The sequence below is a fragment of the Theobroma cacao genome, chromosome 2 (genome assembly GCF_000208745.1).
Source record: "Theobroma cacao cultivar B97-61/B2 chromosome 2, Criollo_cocoa_genome_V2, whole genome shotgun sequence".
NCBI classification, from domain to species: Eukaryota; Viridiplantae; Streptophyta; class Magnoliopsida; order Malvales; family Malvaceae; genus Theobroma; species Theobroma cacao.
In genome coordinates this window covers 39,864,867-39,881,001 of record NC_030851.1, presented here as the reverse complement: position 1 = coordinate 39,881,001, position 16,135 = coordinate 39,864,867, and the positions used below count along the sequence as shown (strand labels likewise).

General features: G+C 33.7%; 2 protein-coding genes across 4 annotated transcripts; both read left to right on the top strand.

Annotated features, from left to right (window-relative positions):
* Positions 515 to 10,681, top strand: LOC18610335 (CSC1-like protein At1g69450). Of its 3 annotated transcripts, none has more exons than XM_007045931.2 (13): positions 516 to 742; positions 851 to 888; positions 1,493 to 1,824; positions 2,826 to 2,981; positions 3,262 to 3,325; positions 3,576 to 3,785; positions 4,054 to 4,236; positions 5,876 to 6,174; positions 7,144 to 7,420; positions 8,172 to 8,447; positions 9,151 to 9,384; positions 9,558 to 9,726; positions 10,063 to 10,681. In XM_007045931.2, the coding sequence occupies exons 3-12, from the start codon at positions 1,544 to 1,546 to the stop codon at positions 9,723 to 9,725; spliced, it is 2,148 nt and encodes a 715-aa protein (XP_007045993.1). In that variant the 5' UTR covers positions 516 to 742; positions 851 to 888; positions 1,493 to 1,543; the 3' UTR covers position 9,726; positions 10,063 to 10,681. The 3 variants fall into 3 exon arrangements, 2 of the variants coding, with proteins under 2 accessions (XP_007045993.1, XP_007045994.1); XM_007045932.2 differs by having other exon boundaries at positions 9,983 to 10,681; XR_001926779.1 differs by lacking the exon at positions 10,063 to 10,681 and having other exon boundaries at positions 515 to 742; positions 9,245 to 9,384.
* Positions 11,254 to 13,420, top strand: LOC18610334. The gene has a single exon (XM_007045930.2). The coding sequence runs from the start codon at positions 12,008 to 12,010 to the stop codon at positions 13,196 to 13,198; it is 1,191 nt and encodes a 396-aa protein (XP_007045992.2). The 5' UTR covers positions 11,254 to 12,007; the 3' UTR covers positions 13,199 to 13,420.

Genomic DNA, 16,135 nt, shown 5'->3' with positions numbered 1-16,135 from the left:
TGACATTTTAACTATTCAATTATCAGTCATATAGGCTTATTTAGATCAAAATAAAAATAAAAATATTTATTTAATTTAAAATAAAAATATAAAATTTTAATTAAATATAATAAATAATAATAATTTATTTATTTTTTAAAATAATTTTAATTTTTTAAATATTATATCTAAAAAAACTATATAATATATATAAGATCAATTGAGAGCAAAAAAAAAAAAAAAAGTAAATAAATGAATCGAAAACCAAAAAGAGTCTTTCTCAAATTAAACAATTATTTTTCCTATCAAACACATACTTGAAAAAGAAGAATGAGTTTATAGATAAGGTGACACAATAATTATGGTTATTATTATTTTAATTTAAGCATTTAAATCTTGGGGAAGAATCAAATTTGGGATCTTGCAAAGCCCCTGGCGGGTAGATTGACTGGTAGTTGCTCCATCCCTTGCCTTCTTACCGTTGACTTCAACCACACACACAGCCGTTATTTATTTATTTATTTTAAAAATCAATGGAAAATGGAAAAAAACAGAAAAGAAAAGGAAAACTCTTACTAACACGGAAATGGCACAGTTGCTTAATTTAGTCCAAGCGAGAGGAATTAGAAGGGCATTTTTGGTAATTAAAGACAGAACAGGCCACTGCAACAAGCAAGCTCTCCACTTCCCCTCCATTAGCTGCGGTACGATTTGCTTTAAAATCTATCTCCAAACAGTCCAAACAGTACCGAAGAAAAAAAAGGTTCGATAAATCTCTCCAATTTTATTTTTGTTTATTTGATTGGTTTTGCTTTTCTCGTAGTCATTGTTGCTGAGTTTGAAAATTTTGGAAATTTGATTGTCTTTTTAGCTTTAGCTGCAGCGACAGTCAAGTGAGCAATAGTGAAGGTAGCGTACACTGTTCTTCTTCTTTTTGATTCGAATGTTTGTGATTTGTAGAAGTTGAGTTGAAGAATTGCTCCACTTTCTAATTTTTTGAACGCATATGATTCGTCGCGTTTGGTTTGCTTGTTTCTTGCTGTTTTCCGGTGCTTTGATTGTTTGTTTCTGGATGAAGATATTGATTGGCTGCATTTTTATTGGAAGAAGCGGATCCGGGAGGGAGAAATAAAGTGTAGAAAATTAGGCATCGCTGTCTGATAATTGTGTAAACCAGTATTGTTTGACAAGAAAATTATTAATTAGCTTTTGGACTCAAGGTTTTTGAGATATTTTGGATAATAAAGCGGTGTTGATACTTCAATTGACAATATAATATTATCTTTATTTAAAGACATAGTATGTTATTATTTTGTAAGCATTAAAATTGCTTTTGAGCTATTGAAATGCTGTATCCTTCTACCTTTTCTATGGTTTCTGCATGGACTCAGTGAAATCTTGCAATGGCTACTAATTTTAGCTTATGGTGAACAAATTGCTGTGAAACTCTCTTTTTTCTTATTGAAATGTTATATTTCGTTATCTAAAAGTAATTTCCTTGCTCTTGGTGCAGTTATCTATTTATAAGCCATCTTTTGGAAGGGTTTGATATTGCTTTGAAGAAATGCTCGTGTCTGCTTTACTCACATCTGTGGGAATAAATTCCGGCCTTTGTGTATTGTTTTTCATATTGTATTCGATATTGAGGAAACAGCCAAGTAATTATGAAGTTTATATACCACGCTTGCTTGCTGAGGGGAATTCTAAGCGGAGAACTGGTTTCAACCTAGAAAGACTAATACCATCTCCTGGTTGGGTGAAAAGGGCATGGAAGCTATCTGAAGACGACCTCTTGTCAACATCTGGCTTAGATGCTGTCGTCTTTATGCGTGTTATAACCTTTAGGTGAGTGGTTTCTTCCATAAGGAAGTTTTTGTTAGTGTCAAGAAGAAAATCTAATGAGTTAGCTCAGTCGATAGATGGATTTTTGGTTATACATTTGGTTTTATATATTTTTTTGATTGTGTCCTTGATTTTATTTATTTGTGCCTGTGTGTCAGAGAGAGAGAGAGAGAGAGAGAGAGAGAGATTGAAGTATATATAGGAGGAAAAGATTGCTTGAATCACAGAAAATATACAGCACAATACTTTTTCTCACACTTTAATGATTAAAAAAATGCCAATAGGATGAATTTTATAAAGAGGGAGCTCGTCAAAATAATAGACATGATCTTAATTTACTTTAGTAATGTCAGGAATGTTAACTTTTTCATTAGACATAGTTTGTGAATCGATAGTTTTAAATAAAATGGAAGGCTTTCAACAAGAGGATGGTGAAGCGAAGGACAAAGGCATCCTGTCCATGCTTCTGCTTCTTCATGTATTTAATAAATTCTTAGTTTTTGTAATTCCTAAGAGAAGTCTCATCAACCATTATATATTAATTTGACTAGTCTTAAGGAGAAACTTTCTCTAACCAGTGCTACCATACATGATTCCCTTGGCCTGAGTATTGTCCAGTTGCCTATTTTGGTGCATAGGCATCTAGACAACTGCTATGAGAATATATAGTCAATGTTTGACTACAATGTGCCATTGGTGAACTGAGGATAATAGCTTCCTGCAGCATTATCTTTCTGTAAAAATGCTTTTTTTTGTTGTTGACAAAAAATGTGATTTTAGGCATATGTGGAAGCCTTAACTGGTAGAAATATTTTTTTTCATTTTGGAAGTTAAACTTCCAAACTTCAGTCTTCTTATATTTATTTTCTTTTCCACTGTATGCATGCATTACTTGATCTTATCTTTAGTATTTCTTGATACTTGATATTGAAGATTTTATTTAGGCTTTATTAAGTGCTTTTCTGACTCAACCTTGTGTTTGTTATTTTCTCTTAATACTGCAGTTTAAGAGTTTTTTTGTTCGCTGGGGTTATTGGGATATTTGTTCTTCTCCCAGTTAATTGCACAGGAGATCAGCTAAACGATATTGATTTTGCTGATTTGTCAAACAATTCTTTGGATTTGTTTACCATTTCAAATCTAGAAAGTGGCTCAAAAAGGTAAGTTCTAGTTTAAAAATAATTTTCACATAAGTTGAACTTTGATTCTACATAGCTACTTGACTTGGCAAAATGGATAGATGCCTTCAAAAATTAACATTTTACCTTCCTCAAGAAATATTCTTTTATTACGTCGTAACAAAGATCATGTGTTTATGATTTCTTGATTCTTAAAGAAATGGTAATTGTCTTTCAGAACCTGAAAGTTTTTAGCTTTATCATATGCTTAGGGCCTAGGCAAGTGCAAAGCAAAACTTACTAGTTTTGGCCTCTTGGGCAGGTTATGGGCTCACTTTTCTGCTGTGTATCTTGTCACTGCATTTGTTTGCTATCTACTCTATTATGTAAGTCAACTTCTTCACCAAAGGAAATCAGTTAACAGAATTCAACTGTCTCGAAGCCCTTTGTCTATTATCTAAAATTTCAAGTCTTATGTTAAGTTCGATGTATTATCTGTCCTTAATGTCACACAGATGCTGATTTCTAGAACTAATTTTGGTATTACTGATCATGATTGTCCTCTATGTATAAAGGATGTTGGAGCTATTTAAGCAATTTTATTGGACCAGGTACTGAGTGGTGAATTTTCTGCAGGAATATAAATATATAACTGCTAAAAGGATTGCTTATTTTCACTCAACCAAACCTCAGCCTCATCAATTCACCATCTTAGTACGCAGTATACCTGTTTCTGCTGGGAGCAGTGTTAGTGAGAGTGTTGAAAGATTTTTTTTGGAGTATCATCCTTTCACATACCTGTCACATATGGTTGTTCATCGAACAAGTAAACTTCAAAGTCTCATTGTAAGTGATTTTTTTATGTTTTTCATTTCCTTAAGCCTCTACTTCTATTTACTCTTTAATAGTTTTTAGGATTTTTTCTTCTTTGAGATAAATGAACATAATTGAGAAATATTTTCATCTTAAGCCTGTGGTTTTGTTGCCGTGTATGGTTAAATAATATGCTAGTTGTGCTGGATGCATCCTGTCTTCTTCTTTTTTCAGTAAGTCTAGTTTCACATCCTCCATGTTTCTAACAATTATTTCATTACTTTTTTTAATCCCCTTTCAGAAAGATGCAAAAAAATTGTATAAAAGGCTTACCCACTTACAATCAGATCCCAATCAGCAGAAGTATAGGCATATTGGGTTGTTTGGACGCAAGTTTGATCTGGTGGATCATTATGGAAAGAAATTAGAGGACATAGAGGAGAATCTGAGATTAGAGCGGTCTGAAGTTTCATTGGCAGCAGAAGTATGTGCTTGTACCTGCTCTTTTGCTTTCTTTTGGCATTGGTTTTTGCTATATTTTTCCACCTTTTGTCAGGATATTGTTTAACCATCTGAATTATGCTTCACAAAGGTCTTAATATCTGTATATTTGTGTAGGCCTCACATCTATCTAGGTTTGTGAATTATTAATCATGATTTCTTATTGAAATAAAACGAACAGGTAATGCAAACAATTTAATGAACTCCTATAAAAAACTGTTATGCATTATAAAAGGCACCATGGTTGGTTTTGGAATTTCTGGTTCTAGTAGCAACAATTGGCTTTCTGCATTAGAAATTATGAAAAGAAAATTGTGAATCTAAACATTGTATAAGATGCGACTGAGGTGATACTAGTTAAGGGACCCTTTAGTAATTGTAGAAGCCAAAGTGAGGAAATACAGAAAATTGGTGAAAGTTAGATCACTGACATTGAGTCATCACCAAGAATACTTCAAAAGGCTTTTCTTCACAGAAGTGAGATTTTCTTTTATTATTTTTCCCAATAAATTATGACAAAACTGGAAAAGAATAATGATGTTCCTATGATGGTTTTATTGTTCCTGATATCATTCTTACTAAATAGATTTATTAATGCACATATTATTGGGAAATCAATCAAAATGGTTTCATAATGCACAAAGAAAGAAAAGTGATAAAAAAGAAAAAAAACAAGGGGGACAGGGGGTGGGGGGGAGTAGAAAACATGGCAGTGGGTTTTAAACATGAAGTTCCTTACGATCTGAAGTCTTAAATTTCTGAAGGTTATTTATAAGCAGTGCTGATGATAGCAAATCTGACAAGAGATATGACTCCTAACTGCTAGAATTCTCCTTATTCAAGGGTTGAACAAACCTCTAAGGTTGATATTTTATTAGAAAATGATGAATTCCTACTTGTTGACTTTTGCTAGCATCCCTATATTAATTGATTAAAGGTGCAACCATAGTATAACAAATTAATGAATCACCAGAGAATGACTTTGTGTGCATTCTATCTTGAATCCACTTATCTTTCTTGCAACTGTACTGAGCTTGTATATATTTATGCTGGCTCACGTTCTACTTCCTTCTTGTGGCAATTCATTTTTGGCTTAATACTCATTTTAGGATCTAAGCTTTGTCAAATTTTTCACTTCAAGATTTAACCTATTATTTTGTTCAAATCAGGATGCAATCGTTGGATTTTATCTGTTCAAGGAAAATCGATGACCAAAGTCAGCAAATACAGTTAATAGGACTTATGGTGCTATGTCAAATAATCTTTAACAAATATAAATTTGAATCCCTTAATTCTATTAATGGTAATTTACTAACTTTTATCAATAATTTTCCTTAAATGGATAAAATCGAAAAGATAAATCATAATTTCAAGGAAATAATAAGTTGAATTCTGAAATGAAAAATTTGGCGAACATTAAATCTTTTAAATGAGCAAATGCCACTTATTTTTTGACTAATTGTTCCAAAGAACCTAAAACGTAGTTATAGAGTGTTTATAACCTCATGTAAATCAATGATATACACCTAAAAATTAAGTTTTCACTTTGCAATTAAGTTGGTTTTAAATTTTTTGTGGTGCATGTAGCGTCCTATTGATGCATTTCATATTCAATGTATAAGGAAGTTGGAGCAGCTTTTGTCTCTTTCAAGACTCGTTATGGTGCTGCAGTTGCTTTCCACATGCAACAATCAACTAATCCAACACAGTGGGTCACAGAACAAGCTCCTGAGCCGCATGATGTCTACTGGCCTTTCTTTTCATCGTCGTTCATGAAAAGATGGCTTTCTAAGATTGTTGTTATTGTTGCATGTATTTTCCTGACAATTCTATTCCTTATTCCTGTTCTGGTTGTGCAAGGTCTTACTAACCTTAATCAGTTGGAAATTTGGTTTCCATTCTTGAAAAGCATTCTGACCATGTAAGTGGTAGTTTAAGATCTTCAGCTCATTTCATTTGACCATCATTCCTGTTGTCATTGTTTTACTGCTGTATGTTTGTATTGCTGCCCATGCTTTCTCCTTGTAAAAATTTCCCAGCAAACTGTTTCTATATTCTGCTGAATTACATTTTTCTTTAAGAACAAAAACCTTTGAGAATCAGAATAGTGAAGTTGGGCATATCTTGATGTGGCATTTCTGGTGTTTCTATTGATAATATTAGGCAGAAGTAGATTACGGCAATTTGAAGATAAAAAAATTAAGTCCGTCAAACATATAGATCTTGGCATTCATAAAGAGTCAATGCCCTGGTGCCTTATGTTGCATTCAGAGAAAAAAAAAAAGAAACGAAGCAAGATTGATGTTGTCAAATTGAAAATGGAAATATAGAAATTACTTGGTTTTTGCAAGTCTGGTTTCAGTTTTGTGGCTTTGGTACTGAGAAACAGCTGATATTTGGTTATAATTCCATTCTGCAGTTCATCTGTTAGACCACCTTTCTTAATAGACGTAGTCAACCTTGATTCAGTTTGCTTCATTCTTATGTGTGCATTATCACACTTCCCTCAAGGTTTCACTTCTTCGTTGAATAATTCATGAATATATGAATGTAGTAATGACCACTAGATTAAGATTATGTCTTTGTCTCATGTCATTCAAGCACCCTCCTTTTTGCTGTTTCTAGTTTATCCTTCAAAGAAGTGTAAATGGTAATATTTTCTATTTCATTTTATAATTTATACTTTCACAATTTCATTTGTGCTGATTAATCGGGAGACTGCAGAATAAATTCCGATGATAGTGTTTAGATTCTTTTGATGTATACAATCTTTAATTATATTCTCAAACGCACAGTAAATGTCAACATTTGAGCATTTTCATGTTATTTATCCATCTTTATTCTTTCTCTTGGTAGTGCAAAGTTTAATTGTTATCTGTCCTGTTTGCAGAACGTTCATCAGTCAGGTAATTACAGGGTATCTTCCCAGCCTTATACTTCTGTTGTTTCTTAAGATTGTGCCACCGATAATGGAATTTCTTTCCTCCATTCAAGGATACATCTGTCACAGTGATATTGAGAAAAGTGCATGTAACAAAGTGCTCTGGTTCACAATATGGAATATATTTTTTGCAACTGTATTTTCTGGATCAGTTTTATATCAGGTTTCTATCATCCTTGAACCAAAGAATATTCCTGCAAGGCTCGCTGTTGCTGTTCCTGCACAGGTGAGTATATTTTTCAGCGGAGAACTTCTTTGACAAGTTTCGTCCAATTTAATAGGGTGAAAATGGGATGGGGTTCTTTCTTTAGCGGTTCATAGAGGCATAACTAATGCAGGAGAATGTCTCAATAATTGCTCCAACTTAATTGGCTGATAAACTTTCTTCTTGCTTGTGTATATGCTGATCAAGATTACATTATAATTTTATAGTATTGAATCTAATTTTAGGGACAATGTTGTAGATGAAAAATTGAGTCATTAAACTTAGGAATTCGATGCAAGTAAACTGGTACTGGAATATAATCTTACAACTCATTGCTAATATGTGTTATTTTACTGAGAAAAAAAAATTAGAAACAAAAATGCTATCAATACATGGGAAGTTTTTGAAAAGGATAAAATTATATTATAATGTCTATTTTGTTAGATTATAGTTTTTACAAATTATTAATGTTTCCTTAACTAAGAAAGGCTGAAGAATGAAACAAAACCTCAAGGAATATGTTCCCTTAAAAGGATGACTTGTCTTAAAAGCAGAACTGTTAAAATTTGTCCCTCTGTGTGCATGCACACTCATTCAGCTTATTATATATATTGATTTGGCCAGTTGCCATGATACCATGTTAAATTTCTGAGAGCGCTGTTCACTATTCAACATATAGACAAGGTTGCTACAAGAAATTTCAAATTTGGTTGGACAAGATTAGAAGATATAAACTATTCCATGCTAATGACAATGCTAATTTTTTCTGTAGGCATCTTTCTTCATTGCTTATGTCGTAACATCTGGATGGACGAGTGCCTCATCAGAACTTTTTCGCATAATTCCTTTTATTTGGAGTCTTATAAGAAAACCTTTCAGTTGTTGCTCAGATGAAGAAATTGAAGTTCCAGCTATTCCTTACCACAGAGACCTTCCAAGAATTCTTTTTTTTGGACTTCTTGGAATTACATATTTCTTCCTTGCACCATTAATTTTGCCCTTCCTCTTGGTGTACCTCTGTCTTGCTTATGTAATCTATCGCAACCAGGTTAGTTAGCTTTCTGACTCCTATTTTTTCCTTTATGTAAGTTTTCCTGCAGTTTGTAATTGTCATCTTCAAGTACATCATTTCAAGTTAGGCTTGTTACTTATATCAAACTTCAGTTACCAAGTAAGATGAGCAATCTATAATGAGCACGTGCGTCTGGTCAAATTGCCATAGATCAAAAGGCACTGCTTTTTTGTATGTCTCTACAATTTAGGCTAATTTTTTGAATTGGTTGGTGGGTTACAATGTGCTGTAAATATAGCTGGCCTATATATGGTGTGATATGACTACTTAATTAGAAGATTGCTTTGTAGTCAAACCTTTGGAAAACAACACAGTTCTTGTAATTTTTTTATATACAAGTATGATACAAATGTACCTGCATTTTCAAGGAGATTATGGAATATTCAACATTCAGTTACTTATGAGCTGATTCTTGAGATTGCATGTGACTGCAACTTTGAAAGATTAAGTTATGAAATTTGAGTCACTGATCGAAAATTATAGTTTATGAAGCCTCCCATAAGCGCTTAAGTTAATGTTTCTATTTCAATTTTATGCCCTAGATATTATTTCTCTTGCAAATAAATGGACCAGCATATTTTAATTTTTGACATTTTTATTCACAATTTGTGCAGATAGGTATATTCTGGAATTAATTTGTACTAACTTGCATTTATGTTTTGGCAAATTTATTATGCAGTTTATAAATGTATATGCACCTAAGTATGAGACCGCTGGGAAATTTTGGCCTATTGTGCACAATTCGATGATATTTTCTCTTGTACTTATGCAAGCTATTGCAGTGGGAATCTTTACGCTGAAGAAGCTCTCTTTAGCATCAACTTTAGTTTTTCCTCTTCCTGTCCTCACGCTTCTCTTCAATGAGTACTGCCGGAAACGTTTCTTGCCAAATTTCATTGCTTACCCTGCTGAGGTATGTATCTTCACATGCCAAAATTATTGTAAACTGAATGAGTTATGGGATTGTAGCATCAAGTGTCGCTACTGCTGCTCTCCCTCACTCTCTGACACATGCGTACAGAAGTCTTTTGGCTGTTTCTGTTAAATCCTCTATCTTGATGTTAACTTGGATTTTACATCTTGCAGGTTTTGATAAAGAGAGACAGGGAAGATAGAAATGATCCTACAATGGAAGAATTCTATGATAACTTAGTGACTGCCTATCAGGATCCAGCCTTGTTGCCAATTCAGTTTTCTCCAAATGCTGACAGTCTTAATAGCCCTCTTATATCAGCTGCCGAAGTTCGACATTAAGGTATGATTGTTTTTATTGTTTGTCGACCTAACTAGTAACAATATGATCAAATTTCGTTTCATATAGACTTTGATTCTTTGGCATCAGCAATCATGTTGTATCTGAGAAAAAAGTGTACTTAATGTGCTTGGGATTTATGTCTGTTTGTGTCCTGATGGATATACATGGTTATCTGGCTTTCCTTAAACTTTAAAGTTTGTCCACCAATGCCATTAAACATTGCCTTGAATTCTAACGGAAGCTTACTGTATTCCAGGTTGTTAGCGTATTTTTGGATGTTTAGATGAAGTCTACTTATTGTCTGGATCCTCATTGTACCTAGTTCATTACTTTCAGATCAAGATGGAGAGCAGAATCATATTGCCAATAGCTGAAGGTCCATCTCCTGCACAGGCTAAAACTTTTATAGTCATGTTATACTTGAATTCACTGCTGTTCAGGCATCTCATATCACCATTGTATCATCACAAAGTTGAGACAAATAGGAAGTCATCCTCGCTGCGCAGTCACGATTACCTGGTATCTCCAAAATAGTTGAATTACAAGGTAGATGAGATTATAGCATGGTATCTAAAGGAAAATCTCAAAACTAGCAACTCATTTGTTTCCACACATACTATAGTCACTCAGATTTAGTTTAACTTTATTCAACTTATGATACTATCATAGTGAATGAATAGATTTGTTCTTATAATAAGGTAAAAACATCTTGGGGTCTATTTAGGGTGTGAGTTAGGGGTATCTAGGGTGTTTGGCATTAGAGAAAGTCAAACCTGAACTCTCTCCTATCTTTTTAGCTTTCTGCATAATTTATTATTTGTTATTTGTTTTGCGAAATTTTTCAAGTGAAAATGCTAGAGACAAAGGCAAGAGTTCATTCTTCATTTAACCTTAATCCATACGGTCATTGAAAGGTGAAAAGCTCTTCTTTTCATCTTCATTTACCTTTATGAAACTGCTGTAATTTTTTCTTCCTTTCTCCTTCCTGATTGTCCCTTCTGCCATATTTGTTTATAAATTTATTGCAACAAAACGAAATTTATGCCAACATTTAACTGGATTTGGCCTCTTTTGCATGGGTGGTAATTTCGAAGAAGTAAAAGAACAACATAAAAAACAGCAGCCCAGGAATATTATTTTCAAAGCATCGTGGGGAGGCTTCTTTCGTCTCCTCTTGTGGAGATTTGCCTTAACACCGTTGGTCCATTCTCTCCAGTCTTTCTGTGCCTATATTCCCAACCCCAACCTTTTAAGTCATTTTAGCTTTCCTCATTTCTATTTAACTATTGTTTTTCCATACTTTTTCCCTATAATTTACAGCTTTTGAAACTTGTCTTGACTTGTAAAGCACAATAATTCTAAGTTAATTCCATTTAAACTCAAGAGGCATTTATGCTCACTTCTTTTAATTTTTTTTAATTATTGTAAAAATACACTATGGGTGTATTAAATATAAACTCTTTTTCTAATGAGTGATCACTCAATTTACAAATTTCAATATTTAAAATGACAGATGTAAGAACTATATGTACTCATTTTACCATTCTTTCTAATCATTTTTTCAGTCATATTTAGATAATCTTACAATTTATCGGGGTTAATAAGATTGGTTTAATTATAAATTGGGATTTATCATATTAGTTTACAAACCTAGGTTAAAAAAAAAAGAGAAAAAGGAAGAGAGGGAGTCGGGAGGGGAAGGGGGTGTTGTTTGTTGTCAAGATGAAGAATAATACCAAAAACAGAAGGAAAGGGCATTGATAAAATCTTACGACGTTAGAATCAGAAAGTCTTTTTGAGTACTTTGTGATATCGGCAGGCCAAAAAAATCTAAGTGTATGCTAAAGTGTAAAGAGATATTTATGTTTCAGGATAAGAGAATATTGGAATGTACCATCTCCTTAGAGTGAAGCTTCCAAGCTAGTTGCCAAGAACAGGCAAAGATTGAAAGTGAATGAGTTGAAGTACGGTAAGAGCAAAATGATAAGGGGATCAGTACAATATCAAAGAACTGAAATTTAACCCCTTTCTCTGACTAATTCAAAGTACAAATTTTCACTTCCATAGCTCTCTCTTCTTGTATTCTCCCCCACCACCCCCCTGCCATGATAGTGAAAGGTAATGCATAATTGAAGTAGGAAAGCCGAACCAAGCATAGAACAAAGACATAGCTACAAAAAGAAACCCTTATCACAATCTTCCCATTGGGCAGCTTCCTCTCTCCCTTTATAAGTACTTTTGATGCCAGCAGAAACAAGCAAAGAGACAAGCAAGAGCATTGATGAACTTGAGACAAGAGTCGATGATGGGGAAGAGAAAATTAGCGAGTGAAGGGAAGGGAAACAGTGTCGATGAAGAGGTGACATGGGAGCAAATGGTGATGGATAGTGCTGCAGCAGTAGCAGCATTCAATGGGGCTCGGCGAGCAAGGAAAAGATTCGTTGGGGTGAGGCAAAGGCCATCAGGGAGATGGGTGGCTGAGATAAAAGATACGATTCAGAAGATTAGAGTATGGCTGGGAACTTACGACACTGCTGAGGAAGCTGCGAGGGCTTACGATGAGGCAGCTTACTTGCTTCGTGGAGCCAACACTCGAACCAACTTCTGGCCTTTTTCCCCATCTTCGAAACCAGTTCTTCCTTCGAAAATTGTCAACCTTCTATTGCTTAGGCTGAAAGACAGTGCTGCTTCTGCTGCTGCTTCCATGGCTTCCAATTCGCCAGTTAACGTACTAGGGTATGAAGCAGCTGCAGGAGAGGATATGTGCATTGATGATTTCTTCAATGTGCCTGAAGATTGTAGCCTGAATACAACTTCTTCTTCTTCTACTTCTACAACAACTACATCTAGTTCTGCAACTGCTAGTGATTGCATGTTGGAGACGATGACTTTCGGGTCAAATTTTGCTAACACAGAAAATGGTGATCATGATCTCAAAGCAATTCATTTGGGCAACAGTCACATTGAAGGAGGGAGAGAGGAAAAGAGGGAAGGGTCGAAGGAAGAAGAAGAGATTGATATGGAGGGGCTATTAGATTTCCAGTTTGTGGATGCTGTAGGATTATCCTGTTGCTGTTCTCCATTTGAGATAGCAGAAGAAATGGTGGAGGAGCCAATGGAGCAGCGGGAGAATGACGGGGATGATCCATCCATGCTCAGAGAGACCATGAAGAGAATGAAGTATGAACGCAAGTTCTCAGCATCTCTTTACGCCTTCCATGGGATACCTGAATGTTTGAGGCTGAAGCACAATGAATCTGCAGGAAATGACAAGCCCGAACATCAATCTAACCTTAGAAACAACTTCGACACCGACAAGAAACCTGAGATAAAGGAAGAACATGAACAAGTTGGGATCATCCCAGAAACATCAATAGAAACAGGTTCCCCATCTGCTTACTCTTCTTTGAGCAACGAAGCTGCTGAAATCTGGAGCTCCCTTGATCTCCCTCCCATCGGCCTCGTGAGTTAGTTTTGACCAGAGATAGACAACCTTAAAACAACATACGAACAGTCATTTACTTAAAGCTAGCAGACCCAAATTTCAGGTTAACAAACAAGATTTGCATGAACAAACCAAGGAGAATAATGTAAGCTTATATCAAAATTGGATTAGAGGTGGATAATCACTCTTGATTTGAATAATGTAGAATTTCATTGATTATTTTTGGAGATTTTTTTTATTTTTGAATTGAAGAAAGAAGATTCGAATTCTGTTCTTTAAATAAGGAGATCATGTATTAATCAATAAATCAAAAACTCGGATGCAGATCATCTTTGGAGATTAATCTTTGGATAGTTCTTATACTTATAAAGTCTTTTAGGTTTTTTTTTTTTAATAATTCAGAAACTTTTTAAAATATTATTTTTTTATTAAGTACAGCAATTTAAATACTAACGAACTTTTAATTAGAATACTGTAGCACTTTATAGCCAACCACTTGAGTTTAACTTAAGTGATTACTAGTCATTTAACCAAAAAAAATGTTCATGATTTTTCAACCTAGAAGCAAGCCTCATGAATTATATATGACTTTAAATCATGAGAACAATAATTAATTAATAATTCATTTCGATTTCGTATTATTTTTTTTTATTTTAGTGTAAAAATACAGTAATAAAATCGAATCAAACATAAATATTTGGTGTCATAAAACATGACAAGATTCACGAGTCTTAGTGACTAAACCAATATTAAGAAAATGAATAAATTAATCATTATGTCTTGTTATTTTGGTCCAAAATCATCATTAAGACATAACCCTCTTTTAGTTTTTCAGTTAATTAAAACAGTCAAGATACGATCTCCCCCTACATGGTCAAGATTCTCTCAAATTTCTAAATCTTTTCGATATTCCATTATGATCTAAGAAAGATTACAAAAGAAAACAACAAACCCAAAATCTATAACATAATGATACGTGATTTTTTCTCGTTTCAGTGCAAATCGTCGTTAAAAAGATCTTCGTCCCCCCTCCCCCCCCACCAAATCATGTTCCCCATTTCACCCATTGTTACTGTTTAAACACGTTGTTTAATTACTTTATTAATTGCACTTTAATTAATATATACTTGTTGTTTATCATCTCAGTTTTGAATTATTAAAGCTAGTTGAGGCGTTTGAGCTTTACTCTCTCCACCATTTCAGTTTCATTTTCTCTAAAGTTTACCATGCTTTACATGTAACATGCTACCATAATTGATTTATATATATATATATATATATGTTTAGAATTCGTAAATATACCAAGCAATTTAAGTTTATATCTTAAATGAGTGATGTTTCTTTTCATCTTTTATTAATGTGGAATTCGTGATAGTTTCTTTCTCTCCATTATGTTGTTAAGTCTTCATTTCATCAGCTCTTTCACTCATGAAAAAAAAAAAATCACTTTGGTTCGAATCTGTCTCGACCCTGAAACTATCATCGTTAATTGAAGGTAGCAGAAAGGTTTTTGTTTCTGTTTTCATCTCCCAAGAACAGAAAATACATATCCTCGAATTCACCCTCCTAATCATGCAAAGATATATATATATATTTCACTTTCTCGTCAATGTTCATGGTAATTTTCCTTTGTCATGAAACTTCATGGATTCAAAATCAACCAAACAGGAACTGCTACACTCGATTATTTAACTCATTAATTAGCTTATAATTTTTTAATTTAAAAAATAAAATTTAAATCTCTTTTTTTGAATTTAAAAAAAATCAAATAAAAACTGCTAGTTTATTTTTTTCTTTAAATGAAAAAATATAAACACATTCACTATGATAATTTAACATTCTAATCTCCTTTACATAATTAAAAATTAACTTCCTAGATTTAGAGAAAAGAACGGTTTCGATTTTATGATTACAAATTTCTCGTAAAATATCCTACTGCGATAAAAGTTTATTTGACCTAAACAAAAAGAATATTGTCTAGTCATCTAGGATTTGTTAATGCTTAAATTAATGAAACAGGCACGAAATCCTGGAACAGGGAGAGATCCCCTATACTATACATTTCCACCCTGCAGGACCTTCTTAAATAGTTTATTCATTGCTAATTAATTTGATCAGGTTATTGGTAGCTTTGAAATAATCTTTGGTCTAAGTGAAGATCATAGTTTGCTTTTCACTCCCTCCCTCCCTCCCTCCCTACCTTTAACTCTTTTAGCTTTGAATTATTATATGTATGAGATTAATCACAAACTACATTGAAAGCCAAGAGGAGGGCAACAATATCCTCTTCCATTTCCTTCTCATACTATAAAACAGGTTATGAAGAAGTGCAGAGAGGACCTTCATTTTTTTGTGGTACGAGGGGAATATTGAAGAAGGAGGGCAAAGGGTTGTTCGGGTTCGATCCATCCAAAACCTACATGTTACAAAAAATAATCTCGATGTCATCAGGTCAAATAGTGAAAGATGAGATAATTTTATTAATAAAAAAGTAATTTATTTGATTAATCCGTTCATCTCGATGTTAAAAGTTTTTGAATTCGATGATATCCCATTAGTAATATTACAAATATAAATGATTAGAGCAGTTTATCTGTTTTGGATTTTGTAGGGAAAAAAAAAGGGAGAGGACCCTCAATTTAGATGCTAGATATATAAGTTGACTTAATCCATTCGGCCTATTCTATTTGGCTTTGCATGACCTTTACAGAGGACTGGTTCCACCTCTTCACGAACGTACGTACGTATTGATTCCCTTTGGCTTTTCAGCCTTTTGGCTTTTACCAATTTTGAGCCTTTTGATTACTTGATCTTATGTCATATAAGCACCTAAAGCCACTAATGATCCGACCTTTTGTCACCATTTACTAAAGGCTTTGCTCTATTTCTCTTTTGGGTTTTCCTTTGAATTATGTCAAAGCCCCTTGCATACATTAGACCTAAGCAAATTAATTCACCACCACA